Source organism: Eschrichtius robustus, chromosome 6 (assembly GCF_028021215.1).
Source record: "Eschrichtius robustus isolate mEscRob2 chromosome 6, mEscRob2.pri, whole genome shotgun sequence".
NCBI lineage: Eukaryota > Metazoa > Chordata > Mammalia > Artiodactyla > Eschrichtiidae > Eschrichtius > Eschrichtius robustus.
This window is the reverse complement of record NC_090829.1, coordinates 128,099,902-128,118,657: the sequence shown is the minus strand read 5'-3', so window position 1 is coordinate 128,118,657 and position 18,756 is coordinate 128,099,902. Positions and strand designations below refer to the sequence as shown.

General features: G+C 37.7%; 1 protein-coding gene across 6 annotated transcripts in view; it reads left to right on the top strand.

The window, feature by feature from the left end:
- APP (amyloid beta precursor protein) overlaps positions 1–18,756 on the top strand; it is a 274,034-nt gene that overhangs the window by 157,954 nt on the left and 97,324 nt on the right. For 2 of the 6 annotated variants that reach the window (XM_068546938.1, XM_068546937.1), the window contains exons 7-8: positions 12,107–12,274; positions 14,829–14,885. The exons of 2 other annotated variants lie outside the window; for them this stretch is intronic. In XM_068546938.1, coding sequence (XP_068403039.1) covers positions 12,107–12,274; positions 14,829–14,885 — 225 coding nt within the window. The remainder of the gene's footprint in view (positions 1–12,106; positions 12,275–14,828; positions 14,886–18,756) is intronic. 2 more of the 6 variants (XM_068546940.1, XM_068546939.1) reach the window with 1 other exon arrangement.

Sequence of the window (18,756 nt, the reverse complement as noted above, 5' to 3'; positions counted from 1 at the left end):
AGCTAATTCTGATAAAGGAGTAGAAGAAGTTTTTGATGGTAGCATTAAAGCGACCAGTCATCTAGAGCCCTTTCCCTCCACACCATGGGTGTAGGAGGTGAGTTACAGCTCTTCCCTGATGAAGCACAATGTCAATGCCAATAGGTGATTGCTAACTTTGTAAAACTCTAATTACGAGTAGCCTGCTCCTGTGCTGAGAATAAAAGTTGGAAATGACTTGCAAAGCGGAGAGATTGAAAAGAGGCTTACCCTCTAGTGTCCAGTGTTAATGTTTCAGTGCCCGAGAGAAAATGTGATTTACAACCATACTTAATAATGAACATTCTTCATTACTAACATACTGCCACTGATACGAGTCTTCCATGTGCTTCATAAAAAAACTCAATAGTTTTGTAACCCATTAAAATTTGAAAGAAATAGGCAGAGGGAAGAAAAATATAAGACATTTCAGCATGCCATATTGTGTCAGAATCATTGATACCAAAGTAGAAGATGTCAGTTCTGAGTATGTTACTGATTCCAGAGGAGAAAGATTGGATCTGTTGTTTTGACCTAGTGGAATAAGCCAATACCAATTTGAGTACAATAATAGTATATTTAGACACTTGCTCCTAATTTTCTGTGTTTTGAGAAGGGATTGCACTTCCTAAACCTAAGACATCAAGGTAATCTGTGACTCAATCGTGAATTTTAAACTCCGATTAAACATGAGTATTGTAATAAATGACATAGTCTGTGAGTTAAGCTAGCCGGTTTTGTCCATCCAGAGTAACACTGTTTTTTTCCGTATGTTCATTGATTCAGCAAATACATATTCATTTCACCTCTGCTGATGGCTCAGCACTTTGCTGCTGTGGAAGTTGTGATGAGGAGTTGGCTGTTACTGTATTGTGGCAGATCAGCCTGGAATTTCTTGTGTTTGCACCACCCCCCTTGCCCTTTAGGGCAGTGATTCTATCTGTTAATCCTTGATTAATTTGTGCTGACTGGTAGAAATTTTACTTGCCCATTTAAAGCCAAGGCAACTAAAGCTGAGAGAAATTTTTAAAAAATTGCCCACGGTCACAAAGCTGGTAAGTGGTGAAGCCACGATTTGAACCCAGATGGACCAGAGTATTTCTACCACCCTAATGTCAATTTTTTCTTTTTCCTTTTATATTTAAATACATACTAGTTCAGTTTCACCTGTGTTCCCTTGTAAATGTGTATTCTTTTGCTATAGCATATATTCATCTTACTATTATTTCACTCTGAGCATTTCCTACATTTTAGAATTCTTATTTAAATAATAATGATATTATTATTATTTCAAGCTATGGCCATGGCCCATATATCGGCAAACTATGGCCATGGGCTGGAAATGGGCTGTCACCTATTTTCTAATCAAAAGGTTTTATTGGACACAACCAATCCCATTTGTTTACATATTATCTATGGCTGCTTTCATGCTACAGAGGTGAAGTTGAGTAGTTGCAAAAGACACCATGTGGCCTGCAAAGCTGAAAATATTTACTTTTCAGGCCTTTATAGGAAACCTCTGATACTGATCATTAGAAACATACTAAGAAGTTTTTAAATTTCAGATTTTACCATACCAAGTAAATTTCATTAAGGTAGTTTTCATATGGTTAGAGACAGACTAGTAAAGTGTTTAAAAAGAGAATTTTTAATAGTTTTTTTGGCTTTGGGCCAGTTACATAACCTTGGTAAGTCTGGTTTTTTCATGTGTGTTTGATAGATGCTGATATGATGTTGCATGTTTTTTATATGGATTACTTTAGATGATTCCTGTTAAGTATTTACCATATAATGCCTGGCACATTCTAAGTGTTCAGTTCGTTTTACAAGGACAGGCTGCTCAGAGTCAAATCCTGGCTTTACAACCTACTAACTTAGTATATTTGTGTCAGTGAAATAACCTTTAAGCCTCATTGCTTCCCTCTTGAAAATGGGATTTAATAACACCTACCTAATTTTAACCATGTTGTGTGAGCCATATATGAAGTAATCCACAGGAAACACTTGGCACTGTTCCTGCTGGACAGTAAGTGCTCAATTAACCTAAGCTACTATAGTTGCCCTGGTTATACACATCCTTTTGAGCCTCCAGAGAACTAATGTTTACTACTACTTAGGAATGCCAAAGGTAAGCCAACAGACTGTCTTTTTTAATTATAAAAAGCATAAATCTGATGTATCCATTTCTACTGGTATCATAGAGCTGATATTTATGGACATATGTTAAGGAAAAAAACAGCTTAAACTTGGCTTCTTGATTGAAATATCTTTTTGTGAATATATTGTATATTTAAATATCTGCAGTTAAATTTTATATCTGGCTGAAAATTGAACCAAGGTAGTATTAAATGCTACTGCATTTCAAGATGGAGTTTCATTTCTTGAGGGTATTTTAAACCTCTTGGAAGTTCATCTATTAAATGGACAGAGACACCGATAGAGGTGGCACTTGAAGCATACCATATGATGATGAAGTTTAAAAGTTTGATCTAAATGTTGCTTGCCTTGGGCAGGGTGACTGACCTCAGAGAATTAAATTATTGTTCTTCTCCCTCTGGTTACCATTAATCTCTAAGAAGCATCATGTGATTTGCTGCTGTACATTCCACCAACGTGGACCAGGCACTCCTAGGAACTGGGCGTTGCACCGGTTCCTGAGGGCACAGGGATATGAAGAGGGTGGTTCACTCAGGTTGCTTCCAGACATAGCTGTACACTCAGTCTTGGGGAGAAATCAGTCTCTCTGACCTGGCTGGGGAAGAACTGTGGCACACAGGGAAAGGAAAGTGCTCATCCAGGGACAGAAGTTTCCACTAAGCACTGCCAAGAAGTTGTCGTTTGAGTGATTTTTAAAGGAGAATAGGGATTTGCGAGTTAATGGAGCACCAAATAGAACGAATCCAAGAAGTGCCATAAATAAATCAGAACAGCTTGCATTGATCCTCAAGGGTAGAGCAAACAGAGCTTAGCCTAATTCTCACGTCTCCGGTGTGACCTGTCTGTAATGAATGTGCCTCTTGCAAGGTATCCCAAAATTCACAAATAGGATCCTTGCTTATCATTCATATTTAACTTTTCACAAAGTTTGGAGAAAACTGTGAGCTTGACTTGCTGCAAGCATGGAAGTGTACTCACATACTTTTGTTGGGTCCCTCATAGGAGCGCACTGGCCCAAAATGAAAATTAAGCTCCATTTTGGGTTTGGGAACAGGGCAAAGGGATAATGGCTGCTCCCTTTCGAGGAAGTCTTTACCTCTCTGTGTTATGACCACAGGCAAGTAAGATCCACTCCTGTTCCTGGACCAGAATGTAGCATCCTTTCTAATGACTTTGAGAGAACTAGTATCAGCACTGGGCACAGATGTGACAGGCGGCAGCCTTATTATTTTGTGCCCCATGGCACCACAGCCATTGATTTTGAGGTGTTTGATATACGCTTTGGTAGAGGCAGAGTGAAACGTGGCATTAACAAGCTTCTTTCCATGTCATTTAATGGTCCCAATTTAGAAAGCCCACTCAAATCGTTCGCTTAAAATGCGAGAGTGAGAAACAGAGCCATAGAAAAAACTGTGTGTGGTGTGTATATATATATATAATTTTCTATTTTTAGTAACAAATTTATTGAAATATAGGTTGCATACCATGGAGTAGAGAAGTCAATGGTTTAGTATATTCACAAAGATCTGCATTGCCACCTAGAAAATTATATTTTTGAACTTAATTTTGTTTGAAATTTTACATGGCTAGTAGTGCTTACTTAAGTTTTACCTTCTACACTTTAATTTGTGTCAAGATTCTTTAATTCAATGTTAGAAAAGGAAATAATCAGCTAAAGGTATTTTAATACAATTATGTCTAAATTTATTAAAAATAAAAATAAAATTTCCAGCCCAATTCAGTTAAAGTCCAGAAACCAGGTTTTTTAAAATTCTAGTCTTTTTTATGCTTTTCCCCAAATCAGTTGCTGTTCAAAAAAATATGCAAATATTGACAATTGTATGTATTTCCACAACACAGAGTTTGCAATTAAGAAAAACATCAAACCTAGTAAAAGAAATCCAGCAAATGGAAGAACAGTTCATTTAAACATGCATGTCATTTTCAGCTAATTTTTAGCTAATCCATATGTCCGATTGAGTAGGGGCTCTGATTCCTTGGGCAGGTAACAGTTGTGTGTTTTAATGGAAATATTTAGTTGCCTTGTAGAAAAATGCTTTCTGGAGTTTTCAAGCAAGGTGAATTTCAACCTAAACACCTTCTTCTCTCAGCCTTGGATCATTTTGCCCCCCTAAAAACTTATCACCTCTTCCAACATCTGACCTTTTGGGATTCTGTTAGTGGAAGAGTAAGAAGTCAGGAGGAAGCAAGACTGAACGAATCTCATATAAAAATGATGTTCAGTGGTACATCTGTGCAACGGAATATTACTCAGCCACAAAAAAGAATGAAATAATGCCATTTGCAGCAACATGGATGCAACTAGAGATTGTCATACTAAGTGAAGTAAACCAAAGACAAATATCATATCACCTATATGTGGAATCTAAAAAACAGATAGAAATGAACTTATATACAAAACAGAAACAGACTCACAGACATAGAAAGCAAACTTAACCGCTACCAAAGGCAAAAGGCAGGGGAGGGGATAAATTAGGAGTTTGAGATTAACATATACACACTACGTACATAAAATGGATGACCAATAAGGACACACTGTATAACACAGGGAACTCTACTCAATATTTTGCAATAACTATAAGGGAAAAGAATCTGAAAAAAATATATATATATATGTATGTATAACTGAGTCACTTTGCTGTACATCTGAGACTAACACAGCATTGTAAGTCAACTACACTTGAATAAAAACATATTTTTTAAACGATGTTCAGGAAAACCCCTTGGCCTTCAAGACAGCAGTGCAAATTTTCAAAACTAGGAGACTCTTGAAACAGTAAAAGGAGTTTAGAATAGTTCACTTTGTTAAAAGTGCACTATATTGAGTTAATAGTGGTAAGACAGTTCCAGTGTTAACTGTGAGGGTGGGGTTGTCTCTGTCCCTTAAATTTACTTATGTAAACACAGATTCTAAGACAGTAGGTCTGGGGTAGGTCCTGAGTCCCAGGTGATGCGGGTCCTACTGGTCCACTGGCTGGCTACACTTTAAGGAATGGTCTCTAGTAGCATTACCTGCCCCCATACTGTGCAGATTTAGACTGAGACAGAGTAAGAAACTGAAAAGGAAAATTATTCTTATTTATGGTAGTGAAACCATCATTATCTATGGTGTCATTGCTCTTACTATAGTATCACATGTCACCAAGTATGAGAGAATCCTGATAGGTCTACTTACTGAGTAATGTTGTTAAAATTCAACTCTCACGACTGAGCAAATTAGAAAACCCTTACAATTTCCCGAACTATATAATTGTTCCTAGTTTCACCTGTGCCCCTATTTCCTCTCACAGATATGGTATAGCTGGCTCCTGCTAGCCTGTAAAAGCTGATTATTCAAGTATTGAGGAATTTTGTGAGCCACTACCATCGGTAGCTTGAAATACCAATGGTGGGAGTATTTACACCATGGAAGTCGACAAACAGTATAAATCAGAGAGTTCTATTTTTGTGGTTTTCCGGACACAGTCAGATTTCCCAGCATACCTCACCTCTCAGTCAAGAAGAAAAATCTCTTCCTCTTATTTCCAGCAAAGGACATGATATCTTGTCTTATCAGAGTTTAGAGCTTCTTGTAATATTGTGTTGTGCTTCAGACTAACCACACAGCTTGATGACAAATAAGTTTATTCCTGTGACAAACAGAAAACAAAGGTATTAGGAAAAATAGCAGTGCCCTTTTGTGAATGCCCACCAGCGTCACCAACACGAGAGTATGGTTAGTCTAAACACTTTACAAGTACTTTTTCAGGTGGCGTTTTTATAAGTAATCTTTCATCATTGAGAGAAGTGAGAATCGGGCCAGGTGTAACTCCAATGACACATGTACTGGATAGCCTTAGAGAATCAACACAATTCAGTAAAAGGCAAGCCAACTGCAGATATCTTCTAGAGACTTCCGTGACAAATTAGCACCCGTCATTTCATTCTGAGTCAGTGATTTCATTACCATGCACAGCTGTTCCCATCATTTGTTTATATATTTCAACCCCTATTTGGGGCTTAAGTGAGATTTGTCATAAGACTTTAGTTCAAATTTGCTTGCCTAATTTTACATGCCTCTATTTAGTAAAATAGGATTAGTAGGTAATAAATATCTGATCACTATTGTTCAATTAGGGGAATTTTCTATTGGACATGTTTTTTTTATTACTGTTTGCTATTATTTGCAAGCACATTATAAATACTCTTACCCATTAAAAGTACATGCATCTATTGTTGCAAAAAATACATTCTTAAAAAATAACTGGTTTTCTAGCGTGGTGGAATGATTTAATCTGGCTGAAAAGTGAAGTTGTTATAAAACGGCATTGAGGTCAGCCATTTTCATTATTAACAGATTGAATGATTAGGCAGGTAAATCAACATTTATTTGAAATATTAAAGATAAGCATATTTAGTAGGTTTCTATACTTCTGTCATTGTTTCATTTTATTTTACTGTTAATATTAAACAAGTAATTTGTCACAAGGCCAAATTATATTTGTCTTCATACATTTGCCCTTTCTACTCTAGTTTAAAACTGCGAGATACGTCATTTTTAACCTAAATGAACCTTAATTGTATACATATTCTTGTATCATAGGAGGAATTATGCTACTTTTTTTGTTTTTTTAAACAATATCAGAATATATAATTCCTAGGTTTCTATAAGTAACTCTCTAGTTTGATTGGTTTGATTATTCAAGTGGTTACTTTCTCAAAATTTGTAAATTTAAACTTTATGCATTCCATATAATGCACGGTTTTATTTCACATACATTCCTATAGTCTTAGAATAATTGAAATTCAGTTATTTAAATGAAATAATAATAAAAACCTTTACATTATGAGATTATTCTTTAGTTAGTGCTTTATTTAAAGCTATTACTTGCTACTCTGTTAGCCCTGCTTTTTAAGAAGGCATTATAATAACTGTAGTCTTGAAAATGGGGATTTTCTCCTTATCCTAGTTGCCACTTTCACAGCTGTCTTTATGTTGAATTTTTTTTTTAAGTGTAAAATTAGCTTTCTAAATTTGGTTGTCCAAAAAAAATTTTGCTCCAATTTGACATCTATTCAAAGTTAATTTTTTGTGGTTAAGCATCACATTTTGAACAGTGAATTGCATAATCATTTTATATAATGTAGGAAATATTATATATTTTAATAAAATATTAATATTAATATTTTGATAAAATATTAAATATTGTACCAATATTAAATACTATATTTGTATACTACTGATTTTTAGATAATGGAATTTAGTGTTGAAACCAGCACAAATCTCAGCAAGGACCTACCTTAAAAGATATAAAATGCTTAATGCTTTTTTTTTTAAGCACATGAACACTTTCATACTGTTGTGTGTACACTAGCATTTCAGTTTATTAAATGGTCTTTATCTTAAAAGGTGAATAGAGCTGTTATAAAAGAAGAGATAAGCCTTCCTTGCCAGAAGAATTCAACTAGGTGAATATTAGGAAACCTATTTGTGATCTTAAAAGTCTAAGAATTAAATATGAATAAGCAAAGATCATAGTTCCTTAGATGTTTAAGTCTTGCCTGTGTTTCTATCTAACTTGAAACATTCTCTTTGAGAAGTATCCCTACTTCAATTCTGGGCAAATTTTCTCCTTCATTACTATATGTAACATTTACTTTGAATAGAAACAAAGGTGGATTGGAATTCAAAAAATAAAGTTAGCAAATAATTTTTAAATGTTCATCTTTTCGTTTATTATTTTAGATTTTGAGAAGAGAATGAAGATGAGAAAAGGAAGCTGCAGTTTTAATTTTCAGATGAATTCTCTTTGAAGTTACAATTATATAAGGTCTAATTTTACATGCTCTACATTTAGTGGATGATTTTGTAAATAATTTTGCACTGGCTGATTATAGTAATGAATATGAAACACGTTTTTCACTGAATTTTTTCAGTGTTTCCGAAAGATTAGGAAGGAAAAGGTTTCTCTATTCAGAAAAATAATAATGTAAACATAAGCATTTAAAATGTCTTGAAAAAATAATAAAATGTCTCAAGATTTCTTTTTCTCTGAATCTAGTCATGGAGCTTTCAAATTATATATTTCAGGCTTAATTCTTTAAAATTGTTTTACTTTGTTAGGATCTTGATTGGATAGATTTCCTGGTAATTTCTCAGTGCTAGAAAGGAATTTAAAGGAATGTTTCTCAAACTGAAATTTGTAGCCCTTCAGGGAAATTACTCTGAAACGATAAATGATTCAGGGAAAGAGACAAGATAGAATTCCAAGGCAAACTGAACTACCAACGTTAACTCCCAACGTTATCTGTTGGGAGTTATATGTTATATAACGTTATATGTTTCTTAATGTGAGATTTTTTTTCTCTTACATTTTCTGCAGATAATTGTAGATTTACATGCAGTGAAGGAATTGATAGAAAGATATCCTGAATAGTCTTCACCCAGTTTTCCCCATTTATAGCATAATATCACAGCTATGAACTTGACATTGACCACTTAACACTTCTTCAGCCCAAGTGTGTGCTCCTTCTTCTCGCTCTCTTGGGAGAGTCATTGGCCATTCTCCTTTATACTTATTAATACCGTGTGTAAAGGCATTAACATAATACTTCCCCAGTGCTGACCCCATGACTACCCCTCACCCTCTCCCAGACTGATGAAAGGTTCTCTTTTCAATTACATGGACCATGCTTTTGTAAAGAGAAGGGTTAGAGAAAAGGTCAGAGAGATCAAACACTTGTGTGCTCTACAGTAGAGTAGAAATACAGTTATGAGTGAGAGATGAAAAGTGATCCATCCCACTCAAGAATTCCCTCTGAAATCAGCTTTACTGCTCTAGGACGTTGATGTTCTAGTCATTGCCAGAAAGAAAGTGCTAGGAAAGGTTAGGTTGATGGCTGATCAGCAATGCTGATCGTTGGAGGGTTGACAGTGAGATACCCTTTATCACTTGTCCGTGCTTGCTCTGGTACAGAGCGTCTGGCGCACAATCCTCCGTGTCAGCAGATGAGAGGTTCCAAAGTGACAGGTGCATTCTCACTGCTGTTCTGCTAGGCTCACATGTGTCTGTTGCTCCATATATTATATATTTAACATTTGATTATCATATGCTATCATACCAACTCCTGACCACGTTATCTCCAATATCCTCTCGTATGTGAGTACCGTGGGATTGATTCTTATTCCCCACTATGTCCACACACACCAAAGTCATGAAAGTATTTGGGCCCATTTAAAGTCAGGAGTGCCAACAAGCCATGATAATGTCAGGGAGAACCAACAAAATGCTCCAAATGGAGATTATTTGCCTTTAGGGATTGATGAGTCAAGGGTCTTATAACTGGAAACTCCAGCAAGAATTGTAGGCTCCTCAGGTGGTTTATTTATTGTATTTGCTTAGTTGACATATAAATGAATATTGAGTCCTGAATGCTTTTTCTTCTTGACTGGGGCTCTACCAATTAGCTGTAACAGAGGGTTTCATAGCCATTTAGAATGAGGCAGAAGAAAAACAGAAATGAATGAAATAAAAATGAATGTTTCACCCGTAGTATAGGAAAATGACAATATATTGTAATATCACCTGGGTTCTAGACCCGGAAGTTTTGCTTTCGTGAAAAGTAAGAAATCGTATTAGGTCGCATACAAGGGCAAATATCTATCATGGATTAACTCCTTTGAGATCCCATTACTTAACTTGCACCCACCCAAAATTCTACCAGTTTTATTTAGTACATTGGACGTAGCATAAAGACGTTTTCTGCCCCTGCACAGCTGTGATGTATAAATGGACCTGTGGCAGGCAAGTATCAGAAGATACATATTTGGTGCTGTAAGAGGTATAAAACGTGAGGAGCAGCATGAATTGTTGAGACACAGTGAGGTTTGTTGCCCACACTCCTGTGATTTAGGGTTGTGTTTCTGTGCCTCTCTTTGTAGCAGAAGCCACTTGCAACTTCAGTCTGACTTCAACCACAGTGTAGGCACAGAAGACACGGTTGCCTGGCAGTCTTTATGGAATCGGTACAAGGATGAGTATCATTATGTGTTAGAAACAGGAAAGCACATCACATGAACATGTACAGATTGGTGAGGGAGGTATAGAAAAGGAGGGTAAAGCCAACCTGTACATGTCTCTTACAACAGAGAGAGAGAGAAAGAGAGAAGATAACATCCAGGAGTGGAGACATCTGATAGCTGTGGTTTGCAAGGACCCCACATGTGGGCATGCATGGTTTCTAGCTCTGCAGCCCAGAAGCTGCTTTGTCAGTAACTCAGAGGTGATCAGAGCCCCCTACACACACACCAAAACTAACTTAATCCTTTGTAAGTTAGAATACTAGTCGTTTAATCTGGGGAATAAATCAAATTACCAGCTGGATGGGATACTGTGTCAACAGTTTGGCAGATTTTTATCATACAGGAAAATTCCATAAAGAAAACTAACTAGAAACACATCATGGCTTGGCAAGCATGGACTCTGAAAGTAACTATCAAATGAGATGACCAGAATGATGGGTGATGTTGAGCTTGATGCTCTTGGAGCCAGTTGTTTCCATCCTAAAACCATCCAAAGAGAGCCAGAGTCATCTTAGACCTCTATTACACAAGACACTTCTCCTGCAGAGAGCTTGACACTCGCCTTCTGGGCTCAGGGCTGACTGTCCCTCCCTACTCTGTTGACATCATCATGATGGCAGCAGCTTCTGGTTTTGCCATCACCTCTTTACCTTGAGTGGAAAGAACAATGAGTGGTATGTGTAGAGAAAAGCAAAACAGTAGTTCCTTGTACGTCAACATTGTGGATCTTTGTCTTTGAGTGAGTGATTGATGAGACTCTTCCTAGAGCAGTCTGTTGAATATTCCTAATGGGAAGCTCTGAGTTATGCATGGATTTTTGTCTTATAGAAGAAGGATGCTTTTCCCTGGGATGTTAGTAAAACTAAGAATAAGCAAGACATCTGAGTGTGCTGAGGTATCAGAGGGATCTCTCTAAGCCTAGCTAGGGTGGGACGCAAACCAAGTAGGAAAATCGTTTTGACTTCTAACAAACGTGGAATATACATGGAAGGTAGAGTTCTAATTCTAATTGCAATAACTTTACGAATGGAATCCTACAGGTTGCTACACTTTCAGTCAATCAGGGATTATGAACCTGATTTTGGTGAGGGTGGCAAGGCATGTTGACAGGTAAGCTGTGTTATAATGTAAAACAATGTATGGTATGTATTAACAAATGGGAGTTGTTTGACTGTGTTTTGTTATTTGAACCATTTTTGGCCAAGGGACAGACCAATATTCAAAGAAAAATTTGTCTTTAATTAGAGTTAACGTAATCGACTTGAAGTCGCTTTCACAGGTTTTATGTATGTTTTCAAATATAGTCAGTGGACAGACTGGGTCTCTCTGAAAACTGGATCACATTCAGAATATGTATAATTAGTTTATACTTTAAGTCAAGGTAGTCATTTATTCAAGGAAAACAATCAGGTGTTTGTGAGAGGTTAAACTTTTCGCATCATAACCAGACATAATCCTTTTACCTTTAAAGTTGCCTTGAAATTATTTAAAAGAGAAGTTTATTTTTTATAGGGAAGAAATATTTTGATGTGCGCACATCTTCAGGCATTTAATATTAATCTGAAAGCACCGAAAAGGTCTGTTCACCTCTAGCTGGAATCCTTTTATTACTACTGAGAGCTACACTCATTAAACCAGACGAGCATGCACTGCTTTGTTTCAGAAGTAATTCTAAAATCCTGGTAGATAATTAAATTCCTCAGTAAATGTCTGGCAGATGCTGCTGGATAAACCCAGCCCAATTACCACTGGGAGGCCTAACGCGTTAAGAATAGCGAACACGTGTATATGAACAGCCAGCCGTACCTTTTCATGCTAAATGTGGTTCCCCACATCTCCTCTGATTAGAGGTGTGCTCTGAACAAGCCGAGACGGGGCCATGCCGAGCAATGATCTCCCGCTGGTACTTTGATGTGACCGAAGGGAAGTGCGCCCCGTTCTTTTACGGCGGATGTGGCGGCAACCGAAACAACTTTGACACAGAGGAGTACTGCATGGCCGTGTGTGGCAGCGTCAGTAAGTGGACCTTCCTCCAGCCTGGCCACCTTTTCATCCTTCTCGCCACTGACTCTGCTCTTTGTAACAGACTGGTTTTCCTGGTTCTCGGGAATGGGTCTGTTGCTACCACTAACCACGTTTCTGTCAATGTCTCTAATTGCCGGGCCTCTCCTCCAGGACGTTCAGTCATGAGCACACATCTCCGTCTCTCTCTAATAAAGCATGGCCGTGGATGTGTTCCTGTACTAGCTGTGGTGCATCCGTCTTGCATTCTCGAGGGACTTTTGAGGGCTTCTCTCTAAGCCAAGCTGGAGTTGCTGTTTTGTCTTCTCAGCTGTTTCTGCAAATGTATACTTACGTGTTTGTCCGTGTACCTCTGTGTTCGGGCCTCTGCATGTGCACTCCACGTGCAAATAAGGGTTACCACCGGAAGCCTGGCTGATGACGCTTCCGTGCCACTGGCAAGAGGTACTGCCGTGATGAGTATCATTTCATAACACGTGACGTTTATTGGGGTGGCGAGGGAATGGGCTTGAGCTGAGCACCTGCACTTCAGATGCCAGAGGATAGAAATGCCCCGGTGGCACCTGAGCTCACACAGGGACGTTTGCAATGGCGAGTTTTCGTGTCTTATCTTGGAATGGACAGAAGAAAACTCCTCACTTAGCGTTAGAAGCCTTCAGTGACTAAGGCTCAGGGAATATAATTTTCCAAGCCTTTTTCTCTTGCACTTTAAGTTTTTCATAACTCAGGGGGAATAAATAAATGAAGTCATGATGACTTAAATGCAAGTTGAAACTATTTCCACAGAGATAGTTCTCCAGAGGTAACACACCAAACATTTGGGACCTCTGTTCTTCTTAACAGCCTTTCACATTAAATCCCCTATCTATCATCTATCTATCTATCTGTCTATCTATCTGTCTGTCTGTCTATCTATCTATCTGTCTATCTATCTATCTATCTATCTATCTGACTGTCTGTCTATCTACCTGCCTACCTGTGTATCTATCTATCTATTCCACTAGAAGGAAGTGTGATCTACTCAAGGAATAGTTACTCAACTTGATAAATTAAAGGTTAAACTCAATAATTACGCATTTCTCTTTTTGAGAGGCTCCTGCCTTTTTCCCGTTGTTCTGGTGAGAGTGACAGCAACCATTTCCTGCCTAGGATTCCCAGGGATTATATAAATTGTTTCCCAGTGTGATCATAAGATTAAGCTAAACAACAAAGGGTCTGCAATATCAACACCTTCTACTGTGAAGCCCAGTATCTAAGTGGAATCTACTGGAAAAGTTCCTGTTGGTCTCTTGGGTGAGAGATGACTCCCCTTCTACCCTGTGTGAGAACAGGTTTAGGAACTGGTAACCCCAAGGGCTTCTTTTCTGGCTCTGACAGGAAGATTGTGGCTTCCAGCTCAAAAGACTCCTTTCTTGAGTTTCAAACAAAAACGTTAATTAGGTCGGGTAACTTGGAGGACAATGGCGGATTCTGTTGCCTGGAGCCTTTAAACAAAGGGCTTTTGTTATAATGATTCTCCCTGGTTTCGCTGCTGGGGGAGATATTCTGGCAGATTTCCAACTTTTTTCTCCCTTTCCCTGGGGTGGATTTATGTTTTGAAATATAACTATGTATGTGTGGGTATATATACAAATATATACATATATACAATAAGAAAGAGGGTTTTAAAAGTTATTAGCAGTGATGAATTTGCATCAAGAATTAGAAATTATCAGGAATTCCCTGGCCGTCCAGTGGTTACGCCGCAGCGCTTCCACTGCAGGGGGCGCAGGTTCAATCCCTAGTCAGAGAACTAAGATCCTGCATGCCCCGCAGTGCCGCCAAAAAAAAAAAAAAATTAAAAATTATCCTCTGCCCCCCAAAAAATTTCACTATTACCCTCACTGCACATCGTCTCCATTTGATTAGTTTGATTTGACTCAGACTGGGAGCAAGAGCCATGGGCACCACAGGTCTCTGGAGGTGCTCTGGATGGCACACCCTTTGCCAAGAAATTTGCAAAAGATAGATGTTCCCAACAAAGGTGTAATGGACAAACAGTCAGTACTTAGTTTCAGGGGAGATGGGTTATAGAATAACGTATCCAGAGAGCAAACACGGGAGGCTGAAGGCCAGTTAGAAGAGTGGACAGATGTAAGTGGAGAGTAAAAGCTTCAATCAGTAGCCAGAGCCGATGGCCAGGGCTGCCCTTGGAATGGGTGAAAAGAATAGAGATACCATGAAGACAGGACGGATGGGAATTGGTGATCCTGGCACTAAGGAGGGAGAAGGGAGCAAGAAATCCTTCCACAGGGTACTGGGATGTACTGTCAGAGACAGAATATCCACAATCCAAGATGTTTTTGTGGAAAAATATCTTTTGTTTGTGTGTTTACTGTGGTTCCATGCTGGGGCCCAAGCTCAGGATATTTGTTTAGTTTTTGTTTTTAATTCAATGTTTTCATTTTTGTTATTTCCTTTGGTCAGTAGAATCGTGTGAGTGAGTTTCATCCATCATTCCCATGTTTCCATTTTTGTTTTTAGTTATGTTCTCTTATTTTCTCCATAGTGTCCCAAAGTTTACTCAAGACCACCCAGGAACCTCTTCCCCAAGATCCTGTTAAACGTATGTTGTCATTCACTCAAGGGAGGGGAGGAGGGAGGGGTACATTGCATGGCTGGATTGTAGCTCCAGCCTCCTCACCTTTGCATGGTTTTGTGTTTCTTGAACACCTATCTTTTAACAAAATGTTTATTTCCATTGCCTTGCTTGTAATTACGTCTAGTTTTGCCAGATAACTTGCACTGTTGGGCTAAGAGCTTTGACTAAGCTTCTTCTATTTCTGATCAGTTTCCTTTTTATTTCATGTGGTTCTATAAAATATTGTATATACAATGTTACTTTGTGTTTTATTTGGCATCAATATTTTATTTCCTAAAGCTCACAAGATGGCGCGATTTAGCAAAAAGCCTGTGTGTCTAAGTGACTTGTTTCCCAGAAAAATATTTAATAAGCATGCATTGTACTAACTTTATAGACTAATAACATATGCGAAGGCTTCAGTTGGGTGTGTTTCAAGACAGCTGTTATGCTTTAGGAAGTAAACGGCCGCTTTTAGAAGTCAAGACCTCTCCGTCCCCTCCCTGAAGGCACACTAGTGGGACAGAAGTGCCCATCTTCTGATTTCATCATTAAAATGTAGGGAAAGAGCTTCCTATAAAGAAATATCATATCAACCTACCTTATAATGTCTGTGCATTGTGATGATTTCAGTTGGCCTATCAGTCTAGCTTTGTTTAAAAATGTGTTGTCAAACACACAAATACTCATGTTGAAATGTGGATTATATCCCAGAATAGATTCCTCCAGCATTAGGTTAGGGATGATATATACTATGGATGCTTATGGTTGCTGGGGGAAGAGACACAATTTCGGTTGTAGCTTAGGTATAGTGAAAATTAGCATTTATCTATATCATCCTGGAAAAAAAAAAACCTAGTCTCACAATTGATGAAGCTAACGATCTTTTCTTAAAAAAGATAAACTATAGTTGAAAGTATGGCAAGTGGGCAGACATAGAAGAACTAAGGAGAACTCTAGATTTTATACTGTGGGCTTGATAGTACATTGAGCTGCATGGCGTGTTACATTTTTACGAGGCATTTTTCATAGATCATTTCTTTTTCTCAAGAATATTTTGAGGCCATTTTCCTCATTTCCTTTGTGCATATGAGAAAATGAGGCTTCAAGAGCTTGGTGACTTGTCCCCAGCCAACAAATGTGGCAGGACCAGGTTTGAAACTTAAATGACACGTGTGGCTATGCCCTGCACTCCAAATGGCCAACTATTTGGTTCTGATATTGTTTTCCCAGTGAGAAAAATTACATCTGAGCTTCAGAAGCACATTTTAAGAATACAGAAAATCATGGGAAGTGGATGGCAGATATTAAAAACATTTTTTCCTAAATGCCATGAATACAGCGTGTATCAGTAAATTAAATCTTTCCCACCCTTTTACAAAACAGTCATTATTTTTACTTTGTTTCATTTTATATAATTTGTAAGCATATGAAAGAATTGTTTCTTTCTGTTTTTATTAATTACTGGGAATGAACGTCATCATTCGATAAATTTATTTTCGTGAGGTACTGTACTTGTGTCCTCAACTCTTCAAAACAGACATTGACAATCTCTTGTAATTTTCTCTTTCCCAGTAATTTTCTTCATCTACTTGTAGTGTGTGTGGGATCATGACACCTTTCCATTATAGGAGGGCGAGGGTGATTTTTGGCAGCTGTATTTTCTTGTCTTCCTACAGAGACTGTTCAATCACAGAAAGTGAAGGGTTTTGCAACGCTAGTCCAAACAGACTAGAGAAAGCATATAATTTCTAGTTATTTATAGCCTGTGCAGCTATGCTCTCTTATTTATAGCAAAGCTGTACATTTGAATTGAAAAAGTCATAGTCATCTGGAGGTCAAATGCAGATAGCAGACTGGCGTGGGAGAAAATGAGCCAAACTGAGAAAGGTGAGCAAGCCCGTTTGATGAGACAGCTGGGGCTTGCCCTTGGATGCTTCACCAACCTAGGGCTAATCAGAGGACATCTTTTTTCACAAAGGTGGGTGGTCTTCTGGGTTTCTCAGTCTGAGTTGCTTCTGGTGAAATAATAAGTGTGAAATGAGCTAGACAAAGCTCTTCAGTTAAACTGATAATAAGATTGCTTGAAAAAAAAAAAAAGATTGCTTGTGTGAAGAAAATGTGTGATGGTCTACATTATAAACACAATAATTTTCCTGTCAAGACTTCTTATTATAATTAGGCATTTCTAGATTTTAAATCTTTGTCATAAAAACCGATTTTGAGCGTTGCAATTTTAAGGGACACTTGATTTTTTGGGTTTTGTTATCATAGGTAAGAATCTAAACTACAGGTAGAGAGGGTAGAGACATGAGGCTAAGAGCTTTCATTTTACTCATAAATTTATGGATTTGAGTCCTTTAAAAAAATCCCTTTCCCATTTGGAATTAAAAATCTTATGAAACTTGAGTTGCTTCTGACATGAATTTTGTGTCTGCCCATTTGGGTTAGGATGATACAAAGGTTTCACATTCACTTGGCCCAGTGCAGTGTTTGTGAACAATAAAATTACTACAGAAATATTTATTGATAGTTTATGTTTCAAACGTAAACATCATGAGAGTATGATTTTTTTTCCCCTAGTGTTCTTCCCATCAGATTGCATCTCCAAAGGCAAACGGATGCTTTTAATCTCAAAGAGCATCATGCCAATTTCAAGTCAGCCAACTGCACCAAGGGGTCTGGCCAAAGAGAGTGACCCCTTTACCTGCAGTGAGTTGTGGCACTGTGAATAACGTACTGTGTGTCCTTTGAATGGAATGTGCCACCTTAGTCCCAGAGTTGCAGTGTCCTATCATAATACCAAGGCCATCTAGTCTTTGGGCAGACTTGAACCATTGTTCTTAACTATACTTGTTCTTCTGATTGTGAAAGAGCAAATATTAGTTCCCGTTAGCACATTCTCTGATACTAATAGAACTCATATTTTTATGAAACTGCCAAGCATTATTAAAAACAATTAAAAGACACGATGGTGCATTAAATTACATGTCACATCAGTGCCAATACAATCTATTGCATTGACAAGTATGAGAAGCCTCATCTTTTGTATCCAGAAATTGTCAGGATAAAAAGAATGGTTTTTTTTCCACCAAGCTACCATAGTAAAAAACCGTAAGATTGAAAAGAATTGATTTGCTCAGCAAACCAGCATTTAACAAAAAAGAAAAAAAGTTCATTTACTAAGAACAGTAAAAACTGCTCATTATGTATGTGCTCTGTTCTTTAGCTACAATATTTCCAAAGAAGAGTAACTAGATAGTTAAATAAAAGAGTCGGCAAAAATTTTCTGTAAAAGACCAAAGAGTCAATATTTTAGGTTCCACAGCCCAAATGGTCTCTGTTATAAGTACTCAACTCGTCAGTTGTAGTGTGAAAGCAGCCTCAGACAATAGGTAAATGAATAGATACAGCTGTGTTCCAATAAAACATTATTTACCAAAAGAGACCAACAGTCCAACCCCTGGTTTAATAAAGCTGTTACTTTTGAGCCTGGGACATGCTGGTACTAAGCTAGGTATTTCAAGGGACACCAGCAAACTAAACCAGATACCCTACTTTCAATAGCTTGACAGTTTTATCAATGTGATGAGATTCAAGTATGTGCTGGAATTAAATAACAGTATAAACTAAAATGCACAAGTGGAGGGAAACATGGCTGTGGAAGTCTGGAGTAGAATGAAATTGGTTTTATCCTTAAGACCTCCATAGAGGTTAACAGTTCCATGTGGCTTTTACGGCTACAGATTCTATGAAAGTGGACAATACTGAATATTTTGACTTTTTGAACTCATCTGTTGAGCATCAAGTGACTGTGGCAGGTCATCCTTTTATGATCCACCATTAATGAAATAGA